The sequence below is a fragment of the Mesoplodon densirostris genome, chromosome 2 (genome assembly GCF_025265405.1).
Source record: "Mesoplodon densirostris isolate mMesDen1 chromosome 2, mMesDen1 primary haplotype, whole genome shotgun sequence".
In the NCBI taxonomy this organism is placed as follows: Eukaryota; Metazoa; Chordata; class Mammalia; order Artiodactyla; family Ziphiidae; genus Mesoplodon; species Mesoplodon densirostris.
The window spans coordinates 62,487,941-62,509,176 of NC_082662.1; the positions used below are offsets into that span (position 1 = coordinate 62,487,941).

Genomic DNA, 21,236 nt, shown 5'->3' on the forward strand with positions numbered 1-21,236 from the left:
TCTGAAACACATTCTTCAGTATTTCTTTTAGTGGTGGTCTGATAAGTGAATTCTCTTAGGTTTTTTATTGTAAATGTTTATTCAACTTCGAAGGATATTGTACAGGGTATATAATTCTTGATTGGCTGTTATTTTCTTCAGTATTCTATGTAGTCTTATGGTTTTCTTTTTTGTTGAGAAGTCAGCTGCAGGAATTTCTACTGATCCTTTTCAAGTAATGTGACTTCTCTGGCTGCATTTAAGATTTTTTTTTCAGCCATTTCACTCCAATGTGGAATCCTTTTTTTATTCTACTTGCGTTGGACTTCTTAAATCTCTGAATTGGTGTCTTTCATCAACTTTGGAAAATTCTCAGCAACTGTCTCCTCAAATATTGCTTTAGCCCCATATTCTCTCTCTTCTCTCTTGGGGTTCAATTAACATAGAACTGCTCTTATCATTTTTAATTTTTAAGAAATTTCTTTCCCCTTTTCATTGTAGATATTTTCTCCTGACATATTTCCAAGATCATGAGTTCTGTCTTCTTCAGGCTCTAAACTGTTATTAAGCCCATTTATTTAGTTTTTAATTCAGTTATTATATATTTCCATTTGGAAATTTCCATTGAATTATTTTCCAAATATGTTACTTCAATTTTCATAGTTTCCAGTTCTCCACTAAAATATTCAACCTTGTCTCTCATCCCCAAGAACATAATAAACATTGTTATTTAAAATCTCTGTCCATACAAACTACTATACATAAAATAGATAAACAACAAGGTCCTACTGTATAGCACAGAGAGCTATATTCAATCTTGTAATAAACTACAATGGAAAAAAATCTGAAAAGGAATATATATATATGTATACCTGAATCACTTTGCTGTACACCAGAAACTAACACAACATTGTAAATCAACTATACTTCTATTAAATAAGTAAATAAATAAAAAATAAAGTCTGTCTAGTAATAATTATAATAAATGAAGCTCTGATGGCTCTGTTTCTCTTATTGCTTCTCTCTGGTTCTCATTCATGTTGTCTAGTTTTCCTATAATGCTGGTCATCTTTAATTGTATGTTGAACATATTTAGTTAACTCCTTCTGCAAAAATCTTGAAGCCTAAGAAACAAATTCTACAGAGCCTTTTATTTGCTTCTGACATGTGGCTGGGGGTACTAGACTAATCCAGGGATTGACATTTTTTTTCTGGCCCTCACAAATGACTCAAAGCTATGCTTCAACCTATATCAGAGCTGATTTACCTGCAGTTCAACCTTATTCCTAAGCTGCAGCTCTTCAAGTTTCCATCCCCAAAAGCAGCATGTTTAACAGATACCCCACACCTGGTAGGCCCTGACCTCTATCTTTTGTCCTCTTAGCTCACCAAGGCTGTCAAAAGTACCGCTCAGCCTCTTAACTGCTTCTTCTGGATTCACAAAAGCTGCTGGGGAAAAATAACCTCAAATGTTAGATTTGCATCTTTGGATTTCCATCTTCTGCCAGATCTTGGCCCAGTATTCCTTCCTACCTCATTAGATCTCCAATGCCCTTAAAGTAGAATATTTTATTCTTATTGCCCTCTAAAGAAGAGTTGTCCTCATTATCTAGTTCATTACTAGAGGCAGAAATTCTACTTTGATTTTATGTGTTAACTTTTCTCCATCTTCATTAATAATTTGCTTTCTACTTTTTATACTTTTTTGATTAGTGCATAAAGATGCAATACTTTTATAAGTGCTAACGATCATAACTTCTATCAAAATATAATTACTGGGCCTCCCTGGTGGCGCAAGTGGTTGAGAGTCCGCCTGCCGATGCAGGGGATACGGGTTCGTGCCCCGGTCTGGGAGGATCCCATATGCCGCGGAGCGGCTGGGCCCGTGAGCCATGGCCGCTGAGCCTGCGCGTCCGGAGCCTGCGCGTCCGGAGCCTGTGCTCCGCGACGGGGGAGGCCACAACAGTGAGAGGCCCGCATACCGCAAAAAAAAAAAAAAAAAAAAAAAAAAAAAAAATATAATTACTTTCTTAGCACTTTTAAATCATTTTTACCTCAAATTCAATTTTATTAGCAATTAATCTTGAGGATTCATAGCTTTCTTTTCTTTACCATTGACTCAACAATAAAATTTCCATTTTTCACTCTTCTCCTTCAAGTATGTGTGAAAGTCCTTTTCTTCCCTTTTAGTTAGTAGATGTCATCGTTGTTACTTTTGGAATTTCTTCACTACTCCTTTCTCTTAGTAACAAATGCCATACCTTAAGTACATGAACCAGGGAAGACACATGACACAAACCCAACTAGTCTGATACCTAATTAGAAAATTGTTTCAGGGAAGGGCACAATTCCCACCTGGGTCAAGGTTCTTTTCTGCAATTTTTTTTTGTACTTGAGCCAGTGAGGAAAACTGTCTCTTGCCACTGGAACCTTAGTACTTTAAGGTTCTGAGTATGAGACTGCATATTCTCTACCATATAGATTAGCAGGTCTCAATCAGGGACAATTTTATCCCCCAGAGGATATGTGGCAATGTCTGGCACATTTTTGGTTGTCAAAACTGGAGAGTGGGGGGTGCTAATGGCATCTAGAGGCCAGGGATGCTACTAAATACCTATAGTGCACAGGATAGCTTCCCACCACACAGAATCATCCAGCACAAAATGTCAAGTGTAGAGGTTGAAGAACTCTGACAGAAGAAAGCCCAACTGCAAGAGGGAAGAATTAAATTCTACGTAACACCAGATCTAACAAATTGTACAATACCCGCCCCGCAGCCAACAAAAGTCCTGATGATACTGCAGGAAATTTGGATACAATCATGTCACTATTGTCTCCTACCCTATCATCTTCAGTTATATGAATCAGTAAATACTTCGGGGCTTAAACTAGTTTGCAATGAGTTTCTATCACTTGTAAATCCAAGAATCATTACTAACATAATATGGGAATATAAAGCTTTATTTGGCACAATCATACTTTTGGAGACTTCTGTTTTTTAAGTCCTGTGGCTTTGCTTTTCTACTTTTTTTTTTTAATGTGGACTTTTAAAATTCATCTTCCACAATAACAGATTATAGATTTTAAATTCTATTTATAGCAAACTAACACTTTTTAGAACACATTTTTAAACTCATACTTATCTAACACTCAAAGTAAAAAAGTAAACTATACTTTTGATTCCCATTACAACAAATGAAGATGTCTGGACTTTTTTTTACTGAGGTATAGTTGGTGTGTAACACAATGATTCACAATTTTAAAGGTTATATTCCACCTATAGTTATTTTAAAATATTGGCTATATTCCCTGTATTATTATCCTTGTAGCCTATTTATTTTATACATGGTAGTCTGTACCTCTTAATCCACTACCCTCTTCTTGTCCCCCTTTCCCTCTCCCCGTATCTATATCTGTGACTCTTCTGTATATCTGTGACTGTTTCTTTTTTGTTATATTCACTAGTTTACTTTTTATATTCCACATATAAGTAATATCATATAGTATTTGTCTTTCTCTGACTTATTTCACTTAGCACAATACCCTCCAAGTTCATCAATGTTGTTACAAATGGCAAAATTCCATTCTTTTTTTATGGCTAATACTCCATTGTATGTAAACCACATCTTCTTTATCCATTCTTCTGTTGATGGACACTTAGGTCGCTTCCATATCTTGTCAATTGTAAAGAATGTTGCTATGAACATTGGGGTGCATGTATCTTTTTGAATTACTGCTTTCAGCTTTTTTCAGATAAATACCCAAGAGAGGAATTGCTGGGTCATATGGTAGTTCTATTTTTAGTTTTTTGAGAAAACTCCATACTGTTTTCCATGGTGGCTGCACCAATTTGCATTCCTACCAACTGGGTACTAGGGTTCCCTTTTCTCCATATCCTCATCAACATTTGTTATTTGTGGTTTTTTTAAATTAATTTTTATTGGAGTATAGTTGTTTTATTATTTGTGTTCCTTATGATGATAGCCATTCTGACAGGTGTGAGGCGATATCTCATTGTGATTTTAATTTGCATTTCTCTGATGATTAAACAACGTTGAACATCTTTTCATGTGCCTGTTAACAATCTGTATGTCTTCTTTGGAAAACTGTCTATTCAGATCTTCTGTCTCATTTTTCAATTGGGTTTTTTTTGATGTTGAGTTATATGAGTTGTTTATATATTTTGGATATTAACCCCTTGTTGGTCAGATCACTTGCAAATATTTTCTCCCATTCCACAGGTTGCCGTTTCATTTTGTCAATGGTTTCCTTTGCTATGCAAATGCTTTCAGGTTTAATTAGGTCCTGTTTGTTTATTTTTGCTTTTTTTTCCTTTGCTTTAGGAGACAGATCCAAAAAAAACTGCTACTATTTATGTCAAAGAGTGTTTTGCCTATGTTTTCTTCTGAGAAGCTTTATGATTTCTGGTCTTACATTTATGTCTTTAATCCATTTTGAGTTTATTTTTGTATATGGTGTTAGAGAACGTTCTAATTTCATTCTTTGACATGTAGCTGTCCAGTTTTCCCGGCATCACTTATTAAAGAGACTATCTTTTCTCCATTGTATATTCTTGCCTCCTATGACAAAGTCATAGATTAATTGACCGTAAGTTCGTGGGTTTATTTCTGGGCCCTCTATTCTCTTCCATTGATCTACATGTCTGTTTTTGTGCCAGTACCATACTATTTTGGTTACTGTAGCTTTGTAGTACAGTCTGAAGTCAGGGAGCATGATCCCTCCAGCTCTGTTCTTCTTTCTCAAGATTGCCTTTGCTAATCGGGGTCTTTTTTGTTTCCATACAAATTTTAGAATTATTCATTCTAGCTCTGTGAAAAATGCCCTTAGTATTTTGATAGGGATTGCACTGAGTCTGTAGACTGCTTTCGGTGGTATAGCAGTTTCAGCAATATTAATTCTTCCAATCCATGAACATGGTGTATCTTTCCATCTGTTTGTGTCATCTTCAATTTCTTTCATCAGTGTCTTATAGTTTTCCTAGTACAGGTCTTTAACCTCTTTAAGTATGTTTATTCCTAGGTATTTTATTCTTTTTGATGCAATTGTAAAGAGTTCAGTACTTTTATGTCTCCTCTAGCTCCATTTTTGTTTCACTAATTTAATCAGTGGTTATAAACCATTTCCTTACTCATTATAGATTACATGTCTCTCAAAATTTGAAGCAGATTGTTTTTTTGGGGTTTTTTTGGGGGGGGGTTTGGAAATTTGCTCTCAGGATTATAATCATATTTGCTTTAATTTTTAGACTTATCTATGGTATATTTAACTGGTTTAAAATTCATTATCAGTCCTTTTTGGACACATCTCCTTTCTTGGGTTAGTCATTTAACCCTTCCAACCTGAGATACTTCTTTGAATAATATTTTTCAGGAATGATATCATGATGGTTGGTCTATTTTCTAGAATGTTACTATTGCTTTCACAAATGAATACTTGGCTAGAAAGAATTCTACAGTTGGCAGATGGTGTATCAAGTATGTTCTAACATTGGCGAGGTCTGAGGCCAAATTGATATACATTTTAGTTCAATATTATAGTAATCTGTGCTTTTTACTTGTATATATGTAGGATTCATTCGATTTTAAAATAGCACGAAGAGGGAATTCCCTGGTAGTCCAGTGGTTAGGACTCTGCACTTTCACTGCCAAGGACCTGGGTCCAATCCCTGGTCGGGGGAACTAAGATCCCACCAGCCACGCTGCTCGGGCAATTAAAAAAAATATATAGCGTGAAGATATGCAGATCTCTTTTCATTAATTTTCTCTGGAACAAATTATGAGCTCTAACTTTGGAATCAGAACAAAGTTTAGATAAAAAAAGTTTTCTTCTTTATTTATAGCTTTGGGTGTTGCCTCTGATCCATTTCTTCTGTTTTATTCTCTGGAAATTCATATTATTCATAGAATAAAATCTACACATGTAAAGTCCATATTTATAACTTGTCCTTCATTCTTTTAATCTGTCTCCTTTTCCTCTACAGTCTTTGCTTTCAAATTATTTTTGTACATCACTCATTCAATTTTCTTTACTGTCAAGACTTTACTTTCTGTACTCAATTTAGATCATTTTAATGCAGTGATTATATATTTTAAAATTTCCATAGTATCTTCATAATTTGGACTGTTTCTCCACATCACTATTTAACAGTTTTAAAGAAACAAACTGTTTTATGTGTTACTGAAAAACAAGGCAATTATTTTCTAAACTTTTCCTCTATTTCTTATAGTATTCCTAACAGTATCTTCAGGATACTTATAATGCTTCTTTTTTTTTTTTTTTTTGCGTCACACGGGCCTCTCACTGTTGTGGCCTCTCCCACTGCGGAGCACAGGCTCAGCGGCCATGGCTCACGGGCCCAGCCGCTCCGCAGCATGTGGGATCTTCCCGGACTGGGGCATGAACCCGTGTCCCCTGCATCGGCAGGCGGACTTTCAACCACTGCACCACCAGGGAAGCCCATGATGCTTCTTTTATAATAACTGTTTTCCAAAGACTCTCAAATGGATTTTTTTTTCTGCTCATCCATCCTGAAATGATTTATTCAGATCTAATATGGGAAAGGACAAGCATATTGCCCTCACTATCCTCTCAACATTCAAGAGAATAAATAGCAGAAACTCCTCTACACTCTGAAGCTAAAAGAACAAGCTGATATTTAAGCACTTTCCTATGAGACTCTAATACTCTAAATAAACTCTTACAACTAAATAATAAAAAGACAACCCAATTTAAAAATGGGAATATATGAATAGTCATTTCTCCAAAGAAGATATACAAATGGCCAAAAAGCACATGAAAAGATGCTCAAAATCATTAGCCATTAAGAAAATACAAATCAAAACCATAAAGAGATACAACTTTATGCTCACTAGGATGGCTATAACAAGTGTTGGCAAGGAAGAAAAACTGAAATCCTCAAACACTGCTGTTGGACCAGTAAAATAGTGCAACCACTTTGCAAAACAGTTTGGTAGTTCCTTAAGATGGTAAACACAGACTTATCACATGACCCAGCAAAAGATATATACCCAAGAAAATGAAAACATGTCCACACAAAAACTTATATACAAGTGTTCATAGCAGCATTACTCATAATAGCCAAAAAGTAGAAACTCAGATGTCCAATAATTGATGAATGTGCAAACAAAATGAGGTACATCCATACAATGTAATCTTAATCAGCAATAAAAAGGAATGAAATACTGATACATGCTACAACATGAATGAACCTTAAAAAACAATGTGCTAAGTGAAAGACCACAGATTGTGTGATTTCCATTTACATGAAGTGTCTAGAATAATAAAATCTAAAGAGACAGAAAGTAGATTAGAGATTGTCTAGGGCTGGAGGAAATGGAGTGGTGGGCAGTGAAAGGAAAAAAAAATACATGATTTCTTTTTAAGGTGATAAAAATGTTCTCAAAGTGATTGTGGTAATGGCTGCACAACTCTGAATATACCAAAAACCATTTCATGGTACACTTTAAATGGTTCAACTGCATGCTATAGGAATTATATCAGAATAAAGCTGTTTAAAGATAAATAAGAGATAGGTGGCCGATAAGTAAAAACTTATTCACTCTCCTAATAATTTTAAAAGAAAAAGTCTTCCTTAAAAAGGCTGTTTTTTTTTTTTTTTTTTTGCGTTACTCGGGCCTCTCACTGTTGTGGTCTCTCCCATTGCAGAGCACAGGCTCCAGACGCGCAGGCTCAGCGGCCATGGCTCACGGGCCTAGCCACTCCGCGGCATGTGGGATCCTCCTGGACCGGGGCACAAACCCGTGTCCCCTGCATCGGCAGGCGGACTCTCAACCACTGCGCCACGAGGGAAGCCCTAAAAAGGACTTTTTACTGGATTTATTGTTCCTTAACAACCATCACCAAGGTTAATCTAGCTCTCAACTAAAATAAGCTCTCTTGCCCACTTGCTTCTCTAGTGTGAATTTCTCTATTCAAAATATGGTACCAGAAAAAGTTTTATTTTTTTCCTACTGTTATAAATCTTAATGATAACAATAAATGAAGGCAGGAAGAAAGGGTAAGCTTGCTGTCGGGCACAAACTTACTCCTGCCATCTGTTTCCCATATTAGAAACTTCTTCATCCTCTAATTCAGGGACGACGTAAAGTTTTACTGGAACACAGCCACATGCTGATTGTTTATGAACTGTCTATGGCTACTTTCATGCAACAAATGGTATGGCCTGCAAGCCTATAATATTCACTATCTTGCCCTTTAATGAAATGTTTGTAGACCAATGCTCTAATCACTAAGGGTTTCATGTCACATTACAGGTGACAGGATAGAACACCTGTCATTCATCAATATAATTTCTATATGTAATCACACTACATTACTATTATTGAAAATTTCTCTCATTATCTAGTTTACTTGATTCTAGAGTTATCATTGTATTTCAATACAAAGTTAGAAGGAGTTCATAGGTTCTGTTATTTCTCCAACATTTTACCCAGAAGGAAAATCCATTCATTTCCATTCAATAAATATTTACTGAAGATCACTATGTGCTAGGCATAGTGCTAGACACTAGAGATTCAACCACTAATAAGCTAGAAATAATTCTTGCCCTCGTGGAAGGGATGTGGGAACAGATATATATGTATGACTGATTCACTTTGTTATAAAGCAGAAACTAATAATAAAAAAAAAAGCCAAAAAAAAAATTCTTGCCCTCATGGAGTTTATATTCATAAAGAAAGAGAAGTATAAAATTAAACAAAATAGATTGTAAGTGTTGAGAAAAATAAAAGGCTAAGGCTGAAAATAATAAGGACAGACATACTTTTTGATATTTAAGTCAGGAAAATCTCTCTAAAATGAGATCTAAAAGCTAAGTAAGAACTATGAAATCAAAGAATGAGTAGAAATGCTTTCCAGACAGAGGCCAGAAATAAGCTGGCATGTTCAAGGAACTGAAAGAAAATAAGTATGGCCAGACATAGAAAAAAAGGAGGGATTGATAAAAGATTATATCAGAGAAGTAAGAAAGGGCTAGATCATGCAGGGTTCTATAACATATGGTAAAAAATATAAACTTACTTTTAAGTGGAGAAGGCATTAAAGGACCTTGAGCAGGGACATGACATGATACAAATTACATTTTAAGATCACTATTCTTAACATACAGAGAATGGAATGGAAGGGGACATAGGAAGACTAGTTATGAGTCTGATGCAGTATTCCAGGGAAAAGATAATAAAAATTGGTTGGTCTAGGGCCTCCCTGGTGGCGCAGTGGTTGAGAGTCTGCCTGCCGATGCAGGGGATACGGGTTCGTGCCCCGGTCCGGGAGGATCCCATATGCCGCGGAGCGGCTGGGCCCGTGAGCCATGGCCGCTGAGCCTGCACATCCGGAGCCTGTGCTCCGCAACGGGAGAGGCCACAACAGTGAGAGGCCCACATACCGCAAAAAAAAAAAAAAAAAATTGGTTGGTTTCAAAGTGGTAGCCGCAGAGACAGAAAGTAGACTGATTCAAAATAACTTGTTAATTAGACATGTATGGGTAAAAAGAGGGGGTAAGACAAAGAATGATCCCAGTGATTGATGCTTGAGAACTGGATAGCTAAATGATGTGATTTACTAGACAGGTGGGAAGTGGAAAATGATAACTCCATTTTGAACAAATAAATTTTGAAATATCTCTGAGATTCCCAAGTGGAGATAATTATAAAATCTGGAACTCCAAGGAGAAGTCGAGGCTGGATATATAAATTTAAAAATAAGAAAAGAGAAGGAAATTTAAAATCAAACATATAAATTTCTGAATATCCATTTTTGTCCTAATAGTAGGAAAGGTTGTAATAGCTCTTTCTTCACTTCCCTATCTTTCAGGAGAAAAAAAAAGTACCATGTTCTAAATGGTAGCAGAAAAAGAAAACAAGGAACTAATAACACTAGCTGCTGTCAAAGAGGATAACTGGGTGGATAAAGATGGGTGGGAAAGAAATTTTATTTTTACATCATATCCTTTTACATCTTTTTATACTTTTGTAGCATGTGAACATAGTAACTATTCAAAAAATTACACAAATTAAGGAAAACCTACCAGAGTCTAGACAGAGCATACAAGTGAAGAAACCAAGGCATTTATGCACCTAGATAAGTACTCTTTGTTTTCTTAAACCCTCCAAGAACATATAGATGAAAAGGTAAAAGCCTCAGCACCTACTTAAGTTACAAATAAAACTTCCCATTACTAGTCCAAATTAATCACGATTTCAAAAGATTTATGAACTAGAAATGACTTTGAGTTCAACAATCCAGTCCCTCTCACTTTAAGGTAAGAACATAATCAGAAATACATACTACTTACAATCAAGGATGCCAAATGTCATGCTATGATTTCAATATTTTAAACGCAAAATAATCTTCATCAACATCATTATCTACCCAATACCACATTTACTTTACTGACTAAATGTATCATGAAACTAAGCGCTCAAGTATCCTAGTTTGACCCTTCACCTACTATCCCCTCAGTTTTCTAAGTCCTCAACCTACTGCTTAAACTAATTTGTTACACAAAGGACACTAAAAACTTAAAATAACTTTCTCCGTTAACTTTTCAAAATATACTTTTATTTATTTATTTATTTATTTATTTGCAGTACGCGGGCCTCTCACTGTTGTGGCCTCTCCCGCCGCGGAGCACAGGCTCCGGACGCGCAGGCTCAGTGGCCATGGCCCACGGGCCCAGCGGCTCCGCGGCATGCGGGATCCTCCCTGTCCGGGGCATGAACCCATGTCCCCTGCACCAGCAGGCGGACTCTCAACCACTGCGCCACCAGGGAAGCCCCAAAATATACTTTTAAATCTGAAATTGGATGCCTTGGTTCTAACTTGGTAAACAAAACTGAACTCTGTTTTGTTAAATGAGTAAAAAACATTCCAGTAATATTAAGACCACTACAGTCTTAAAGTACGCAAATTATCAACCAAATGGCTGGCATTTACAGGGCATACATTATATACTATGTGCCCAGCACTACGCTGTATACTTTAGATATCTTATTTAATTTGCTCCCTAACTCTGTGAGACAAAGATTATTCCTATTTCACATGTCATAAGAAAAATACGTCTAAAAATGGTTAAGTAATTTCCTAAAATTACATATCCAGAAATTGTGGGAGTCATGATTCTAAAATCAGTATTCTTTTTACTATACCAACAGATTTCAAATTTTCTGGTTTCAAGACCCCATTATACTCTTAAGAATTACTGAAGATCCCAAAAATCTCTTATATGAATAAATCTATTGATATTTACACCACGTTAGAAATTAAAATTATTTAAAATTTTTCCTTATTAATTTTAAAATTACAATAAAACCAGTACATGTTAATATAATTTTTTTATGAAAAAAATTTCAATTCTCCAAAACAAAACAAAAAGAATGACAAGAGTGGTACTATTTTAAATTTTTTAATTAAAAATAAAAACAAATTTAATTTAATGTCTGGCCTAATAGAAGACAGCTGGGTTTTTATAACTGGTTCTGCATTCAGTCAGGTGTAAATGCTGTTGTGAAGTATATGAAGAAAATCCAGATTCAGACGATATGCACTTGAAAAAAGAAGAGGAGTATTTTAACAGCCTTTCCAAATAACTGGGGGTATTCTTTGATACTACACCAAAACTTAGTAAGTGGTTATTTCTTTAAGGTTTGTTGCCATGTGAGATCTCAAACCGTATCAATAAATTTTTTGTACTGTGGTACACTGAAATTCATTGGTTTCTCTTACACTTTGAATGGATCTTTTACTGATGCATGGTTTTGTAACATCAGGCATTGATCAGTCTAAAAAATACTGATTTACTGAGTTATGCAGATCTTCCAAATGTCAACACATTTCAGTATACAAAAATTTTTGAATCACATTTAGTAATATCACCAATCTGACCAGAACAGTCTTTAAATACTAGGAAGCTGTCAAGCTTACAGTGACAGAGACAAGTTTTCCAAATTCTAAATTTCATTTCAAAGCTTGAATTTTTTAATTGGCAACAAATACTGTCAATTGTTTTCCTTGAGGTCACAGGTTCACTTCATCCAATTTCCAGAAAATGTATGCCAAATATCCAAATTGCGATAACCATAGTTTGTGTGTAAGCTGTTCTTTCAAATAAAAATGGTGTTCCATGACAAAAGCAGCTAGTTTGGCTTACAATTCAACTGCACAAATGTTCTCCCTTTTTTTCTCTTCAGTATGTAGCAGAAAAGCATTATGCATAATTCGTATTATGTCACAAAGAATATAAAATGTACTCAAGATTAAGACTTTAAAAATTAACGATTTCTACACCTTCATCAAAGACATTGTGAAATTGGCTTTTTTTTTTTTTTTCCTACTTCAAGTACACGGCAGTGAATAATACAATGACTACTAGCAGTTTGGTGCCTTGATTCATGCTAATGTTCCAACAATTTTACCCACCACTGCTTTTGTACCATCAGAGAAAATGTCAGCGCTGTGAAAAAGGCAAACAATGACTTTGGGTTATTACAAAAATAGTTTTGACTTCATGTGCCCCCTGATGAGGGAGCAAAGCAGGAAATTACAAGTCCTAGAACCAACACAGCTCCAGCTTCCACAGACATCTTCAAGTCTCATCCAAGCAAGCAATAAAAAGGGAGAATTTTTGTGCTTTCTCTCATAAATGGTACTATAGTACTAAAACTCACACACACACATATTACTTTCAATCTATCATCGACTCCTAACCAGCTCTACCTTCTCATTATTTCCAGTTACCCCCACTTATTATAATAGCATGTTAAATTGACCCATGCCCCCCCAACCGGTTTCTTTTCTGCCTCATATAGTAGCCAGAAAGAGCCTTTTAAAATCAGATCATGTTACCTGGCTACTCAAAACCCTCAAATAACTTCCTATGTTACGCAAAGTAAAAGCCAAAATCCTTAACAATGGCCTACAAAAGTTCTACATGTTTACACCCCGGTCTCAAAAATCTCCCATATCCTACCACACTCTGCCTTGTTCCAGCCACACTATTCTTTGAACATGGTACTTTTGTGTTTGCAATTCTCTGCCTAAAACTCTTTTCTGCCATATTCTCTTTACCATATTTTTATTAGTTCGTTTATTATTTATCTTCCCCCATTAGAATGTAAGCTCCCTGACAGCAGGGACGACTTCGTTCATTTTGTTCACTGCTGTAACCCCAGCACCTAAAACACTGTTTATCACATATCGGGAGTTCAGTATATATCTGTTAAGTGAAGGAATGAATGAACAAAAAAAGGGGGGAAAAAACTATGAAGAACCGTTAGAATAGTGTTAAAATCTGTTTTTACTCTCCAAAAAGCATTTTACCTCAGGACAATGCAGGTCTCCACATGATTCTCTATGAAAGCCAACCAATATCCAAGAAGATATGCAACACAGCACAGGTGGCTTTATAGAAGTCAGCGTAGTGCTGATTAAGAGAGGATAAATTAACACACCTGACATATATCTACAGCCAAGAATCCAAATGCACTGAACCGAGTTACACAAGTAGTAGATGAAAGATGACTGACAGGAGAGTCAAATAAACCTTTTAGCAAACTGATAAGCAGTATCAATTCAAGAATCAGATAAAACCTCAATTGAATGAAGTCCTAACTAAACCTCAAAAACTAGAATGTCCTCTGCTGAAAGGTACGTCACAGCAAAAGTAGAGCAAGATATTGATATTAATGGATATTACTATGATATGAGCCTTCATCATTAAAATATTTTCAAGTGTGGTCTCCCATTTAATACTATAATGCCCCAAGAGATAGATATTATTATATCATCTTATTTCAGCAGTTAAATAAATAGTATAATTACATAAAAACCAGTTTGTAGAGAAGCATGGTCTCAAACTCAGATCTGACTCCATATATAGAAAAAGCCTTCTAGTTTTACAGATGATCTTTGGGATATCAACAAGACTAACAGGCTTAAGAACAGATGAAAAGCAACCACACAGTTAAACCTCACATATCCTGATAACTAACACCATTCATAATCTTTAAACAGTTAGAAAAGAGACCTTTTCCCTTTTTCCTACCCTCATTTGACATGCTTCTGTCTTGCTCTAAAACTGATCTTCTACCACTCCCCAGTGAAATAAATGGTATACGAACAGGAATATACTGTTTGTCTTTCCAGCCCCTATCCAATTTTTGAGAATCTACATTCATTTTCTAGAACACAAAGCACCCTGACAATGACCTCGTACTCTTCATTTAAATTTCTATGACTTATGAATGCCATTAACTTGGGACAGACATATTCAGTTCTCCAATAAGTCCTCCAGAATCCTCCTGCCTCATTGCCGATGCCCAGGACACAATATCATCAGTAATTGCTCACTTCTGCTTCCTTTTTTGCCAAAGTTTGAAGGTCAGACTTCCTACTTCTACTGTGGTTCAATGAAGGCAGCTCTCCAGAGGTAGCTCTGCAGATGTGTTCATATCACAATTTCAAGTAGCAGTTCATGTTCTATAGTGCTAATGATGATGGCATCAGGAAACAGTCATTTAACACCAGGAGAGTCCTATTCTGTTGGAGATGAACATGCAGGAAAAGGTGAAAGGAAGAAGGTTCTATTCATACAGTCATGAAGATCAACTGAATCAACCCCACAGGATCAGTGGAGTGACATATTTCACAGCCAAATCACCCTCATACCCAGTGACAGTGCATAAAACTTTAATGGATTATCTTGGGCCTCCAGAAACCACTTTTTTTCCTAAGGGAAAATGAGGTATGCCTTCCAAAAACAAAATTCAGAAAAGACTACAAAACACGAGGAGGACAGATACAAAACTACTAGTGTTCTTTTAAAGATGTGCCCCTTGACTAAAATTGTTCACCTGAGACTTCAAGATTTTTTTTTTCCATGCAAAGTTTACCTTTATAGTCACCTTTTCTCAGACATATTGTGCTTTATTCTCTTGTATCACCCATCATGAATGTTAGGGACAAAAACGAAGCAGAGAAAATGATATCAAAAGAAAGATCAATTCATATAGAATAAGCCAAAATAAACATATTGTATGGGCACCAAAAAGATTTCCTATCACCTCCATTCTCAAATGTACATTTTTAAATTTTCTGAACGTAAGATGTTTTAAAATCTCTGTCTGAAGAAATCTGTCAGCCACCAGACACAAGTTAACCGTTTCTTTATCACTTCATTGAGTTACCTGCATTGGCAGGAATATTCTCAAACTGACTTTTATTTTAAATTTGAAATCTCTAATCACTATGTAAAATAGCTTCAAGAAGATTACACTACAATTCAGTAAAAATGAAAATTAACTGTGTATAGAGAAGATGGCTTGTCACATGCCAGACGATGTAATTAAAGGCAGTAGAAACTGCCAAACCTCTCAGAATAGATCAGAAATTTTTCACATCTAGGAAAGGCTGGTTTGAACAATTCATACATCAAGGACTTTTGTCACTCTGGCCCCTAAAAGCTTCTGACTAATGTCCAAGATAAGGTGCTTAACTTCCAAAGATATTTGACTCAATTAAGGGAAAAAACAAAATTACAAGTTTAACAAATAGGATGCAGTCAAAATCAAGAAAGTCTTCTATAAACTTCATAAGCTTTCTCAGTTCTAAAGGGAAAGAAGTAAATATCATTAGCATCAACTATAAAAAATAGCATGTTACCATGATGCTTTGTTTAACTACCAATGGCAAAAAAGGATTCAGAAAAATCTTCACACTCAATGTGAAAAAAAGCCTAGACTTAAACTTTAATCCTATACTAAAAAAAAAAAAAAGGGCATATGACTAAAGATATACTAATGATATAAAGTTTAAGTAATTTTTGTACACTTAATGTATCTTTTTCCCCACCCAAGAAGAGCTGTTGTTAAATATACCATGTGACAAAATCATTGGCATATTTGAACACAGTATATATATGATATTATGGCTGTTACTGTATTTAACTTATATTTCAAGAGATATGTTTGGATCCAAATATAATATTCCTTAATATAATTGATGGCTTAGAAAAAGCAATTCAAACTCAACATTTTTCCATAAAAGAAAAAGCTCTATCCTTGCTCCTACTCAATTTGACAATAATTTGTAAATACACATACATACTCACACACCAAAAACAGTTTTTCAATTCAGAGATCACTGCAAACTGAAAGAGCTAATGAACAGTGAGCTAAATAGTGACCAAATTCGGATTCAATAAGCTTTCCAGGTAGGTAGGATAAAGGATCAAGATTAACAAGATAAAAATTAATAAATGTAAAGTCTTGTTTTGAGGTTAAAAAAAAAAATAAGGACGAGAAAGGACAGAACGGAAAGACAGCCACTTACTTGAGAATAAACAGTATTTAAAAATCCAAATACTCTTGTACTATATTATTTAATGTATGCTCTTTACTAATATACATTACTAAATGTGTATTGCTTAGAGCAATAAATATAGTCTCTTTGTCTTTGCTGATGAGGCTACTATAGCTTCAACACTAAGGCTAGTTCTGGGCACCATCCTCAAAGGAAAGAACTAACAACCAGAGTTTCACTAAAAGAAGATGACTAAGATTTTCATTTACTTTTTTAATACACTTCTATAGCATTTACTGTGTTTCAGGGACCATTCTTAGCACTTTATAAACCATGTCATATGAAGAATGGATAAGGAAGTTAGGAATGTTTAACCTGAAGATAAGGAGAACATGATAGCTCTTGCTTGTCAAATACCTAAAGGGCTATCATGTGGACAAAGTAGCCTATTTATCCGTGCCATTACATAAAAAGAAACATAACAACAGTGAGAGATTTGGGCTCTACAGAAAATCTCTGTGAGCTGTTCAGTGGCATTCTCTCTCTACAAGTACTAAATGAGAAATATATATTAAAGAACTTTGCCATAAATTGCCACATACACATTATTAAAATTGACTTCTTTGCAAAATAGTGCATCCTGATCAACAGAAATATTTACAAACAGGCTGATCATGTGCTTTGAAGTTCCTGCTGTTAGTTCAGTTCCCAGCTTTGGAGCTTATTTACTAAGTATGCAACTTTGGCAAAGTTTCCTTGCCTCTCCAGGCTTCACTTTCCTCACCTTTAAAACAAGGATAAAGTTACCCTTTATAGCAGGGTTATTGTGAGAATTAAATGTAATAATGTATGTAAACACTTAGCATAGTGCTGATGTATTTAATAAGCGGTATCTGTGATGATGATGATCATCATCATTACATTATGGAAGGAACATCTAGTGAATATAAAACTAACTATGTCATATGATGTGATATAATTGTATGGCTCTGCTATGCACCTGTATGAGTGTATGATTCTGCTATGTACTCATCATGCTATAACAATCCAAATATAACAAAGAGCTTGTTTTTGTTGGTTGACTCAAAATGCATTTATCTTTTGTAATTTGAAAGGAAAAATAATCTAAAAAGATTAAAGTATCCAGGTTAGTAAAATTTCGTAAGTAATGTAATATAGCAGGGAAATTATGCAGCTACAGGGGAAAAGGAGATTAAAGAAGTAGCACATTAAATAGAAGCTACTCTTCCTTAGGAGTCTTCACTGCAGGAGATGAGAATGTAAATTGCAGGCAAAACAATTACACTTTCCACAGGTATGTGAACCATTGGTTACATTCATCAAAAATATCAACAATGTAACAGAATGTAAACTGGTGCAGCCTTTAAGAACAGTATGGAGGTTCCTTAAAAAACTAAAGATAGAGTTACCATATGATCCATCAATCCCACTCCTGGGCATATATCTAGAAAAGATGAAAACTCTACTTCGAAAAGATACATGCACACCAATGTTCATAGCAGCACAATTTACAATAAGCAAGACATGGAAGTAATTTAAATGTCCATGGATAGATGAATGGATAAAGAAGATGTGGTATATATAGGCAATGGAATACTACTCAGCCATAAAAAAGAATGAAATAATTGCCATTTGCAGCAATATGGATTGACCTAGATTATCAGACTAAGTAAATCAGAGAAAGACAAATATCTTATGATATTACTTATATGTGAAATCTAAAAAAATGATACAAATGAACTTATTTACAAAACAGAAATAGACTCACAGACATAAAAAACAAATTTATGATTACCAAAGGGGCAAGGGGGAGTAATAAATTGGGAATTAGGGATTAACAGATACACACTACTATATATAAAATAGATAAACAACAAGGACCTACTGTATAGCACAGGGAACTATACTCAATATCTTGTAATAACCTATAATGGAAAAGAATCTGAAAAAATTTAAAATACATATATATAAAAAACTGAATCGCTTTGCTGTACACCTGAAACATTGTAAGTCAACTATACGTCAATAAAAAAAATAAAATCAACAATGTAAGGGCAGGTAAGTACAATGCAAGCATTTAGTATATCAAGACGACTTATAAAGAGAATTTCAGTGGGCTAAGGAAGAGTTCAAGGGTATTCGGGATTCGAATTACTTTGAACACAATTTGTACTTTAACAAACCAACTCGTAAATGCTAGATGACAGATATGCAAGCCCAATAATCCTGCAATTCAGTACCTTCTGTGATCAGTCAAGAAAATCAGTTCTAACATACTATACTAACATACTTTGTCAGTCATAGTCACCTCTTTCGTCTTTCAAAGGGAATCAACTCTCAAAAACAAAGTTTTATCTGTTTTCAGGTACATTTCAATGTAATGGAACTCTATATTTTAAAGGCAATGGCCATAAGATAAACTATATATAAATAGCTACTATGAAGACCAAATCTGAAAAATGTCCTAATAACTAAACAACCTGAAGCTACAACAGATCTCCCACTAAAAACTGTTTCCCAAAGGGTTAGAATATAATTACCATCAACGAACAATATTATGTCGTTGCAACAATAGTAAAGTAATTAAATAAATTAAATGTAGGAATGAAAAACTGGGTGCAGCTTTTAGGAACACTCTGGGGGATTTGATTTTTGATAAATGAGAGGTAGTAATTCTTACAATATTGGAAATTCAGAATACAAATGCAGTAGTTAGAGAATTATACAACCAACAGAAATCTTACTTTTTTTTTTTAATGGCGATTTTTGCCCTAATTGTACATAAGAAGCCTAGAGTCCAACAGAATTAAGGGAGGTTATTCCACAGGCAAGTATTTCATTAATGTGTTACACTATTTTGAGCAGAGTTGAGTGTGTTCTAACTGAATGTATACAATACTCACGTTCAGTTAAAAGCCGAGCTATTAAAAATATTTGCCAACTACCCAGTTTAAAATGGCCTATCAAATGTTGAAAATATCAGTGCTGACAATAGTTTTCATAATTTACTGTGGCTTAAATGTCAACTCAGTCACATTATGTTTTTAGAAGAAACAGAAAAAAATTCAGCTATTAAAGCAAAAAGTAGAAATACAGTCCTTGAATAACAAATGACACTATATGTTGTCATGGAGGATATGATGAGGTTACTATGAAAAATCATAGTACTATTTTTAGTCACAGATCATCAAGATAAAACATTATTAGCAATTATCTATCTAAAACAAGCAAAAAACTCTAAGCTCTACTTCAGCAAAATCTTAGCCACTCAGAAGTCACTTTACATGCTCTAGGTATCAAATGCCAACAAATTTGTACTGTGGCTTTCAGAAATCAGAGCATTTGCAAAGTGTAAACACTTTGTACCAAACTAAGCTTCCTAAAAGTAGAAGAAAAAAGAAAGAAGAGAAACAGACAACCTGATGGCACATAGAAATCACAACCAGTTGCAGTCAGGTTGGGATTTGTACCTGGGCAATGAAGGGAGGTGGGCAATTTATATGTTCAAAATTCAAGATCCCAAGGGGGTAGGGGGGTTGAAGAAGAAAAGATACAGTTTAATAAACAATGGATGATGACCAGGTTGGATGAGAGGCAATCTAAAATTTCTTATGGTCAAGAACCAACACACTGAAGCCCTGTCTCAAACATAAACAAAACAGCTTCTAAGAGTTTGAAGTAGCCAAGGAAGAAACATTCCTTCGCACCCACAAGAACCAATCCCGAAACCACTGGCATGCTATTACAAGATTTACGGGCATTTGACTTAGAATGGTGGGCAAAAGAGAGGAAAGAAGGGTCTGTTAGGATTTCAGAGGCCTGGGGAGGCACAACCTAGGCTCTGGGAAGGAGAGGTGGACAGGGGCGAGCACTCCTCACCGTGATTATCTTTCTGCCCGATATTGTGCGTGCGGATGAGAGAGGACAGTCTCCTCACATCCCCCTTGAAGACGCACTCGTGCACCGGGTAGTGTGCGGGGAAACTGCCTCCACCTGCGACGACAGCAACGGGGTTGGTGCCTGCTAAAAGAGCCGGGGACTGGGAGGTGGTAGTCACGGAGGAATTGTGCAGCGGCAGGGCCGGGGCGCCGGGGGGATTGGAGGAGGCCGGAGCTGTCTTCAGCTGTAGCCGGTGGTGATGGTTACTGAAGATCTTATGACAGGCTCTACCGCCCTTGCTGCTGCTGCCTGTGCCAATCCTGCCTCCGGTAAAGGTGCCGCCGAGGGCAGCCGCCGCTTCCTCATCCCCGGGCTCCAGCAGGTCCCCCTCTTCTTTGCTGGGCTTGTGGTCCCTCCGCAATGAGCGGATCTTCTCCCCGGTCATCGCCGCCAGGGGCAGAGAGGGGATCCAGGAGGTTCACCCCTGGCGACGAAGCTTGCGCTGCGGCCGCACAAGGCGATTAGAGCGGTGGCCAGGATACTCCAGCGCAGCATGAACTCCCAGAGCGCCCCCGAGCCCGGGACAAACGCATCTCCCGGAGGAAGAGCCGGCTCTCGCCTAGGCACGAAGGGACGCGCGCTCGCTGGGGGGAGCTAGAGTTCAGGTGCCCAAGACACCAGAATCCCAGTCCCCACCGCCGCAGCCGCCGCCACTGCCTCACACCGAAAAACAGGCGACGGCCATCTTCCCCTGGCTTCTCTCGCGAGAACTTCCCTGGGAGGGAGGAGGGAGGAAACACCGCGATAAGTGAGCTGCCTGCTTCCTCCCTTGCAGGTTCTGTTCCCAGGGTTGTAGAATGCCGGCGCTTCCGAGGCAATGGGTTCTCGCCCCAAGCTGGAGTCTCTGAACTAAAAGACCGGGATCCAGCGTCCTGATGGCCGCGCTTCTTGTGGGCCGTCTGAAACCTTAGCCTGCGTTTGAGATATTCGATGCACGTTAT

The 21,236-nt window shown here is 36.5% G+C and overlaps 1 protein-coding gene across 1 annotated transcript in view; it reads right to left on the reverse strand.

Annotated features, from left to right (window-relative positions):
- Positions 1-20,986, reverse strand: part of ANKRD13C (ankyrin repeat domain 13C) — an 81,910-nt gene extending 60,924 nt beyond the window's left edge. The window contains exon 1 of the mRNA XM_060089962.1: positions 20,236-20,986. Within this exon, the coding sequence (XP_059945945.1) occupies positions 20,236-20,680 (445 nt within the window). The 5' untranslated portion in view covers positions 20,681-20,986. The remainder of the gene's footprint in view (positions 1-20,235) is intronic.
- Positions 20,987-21,236: the final 250 nt, after the last annotated feature.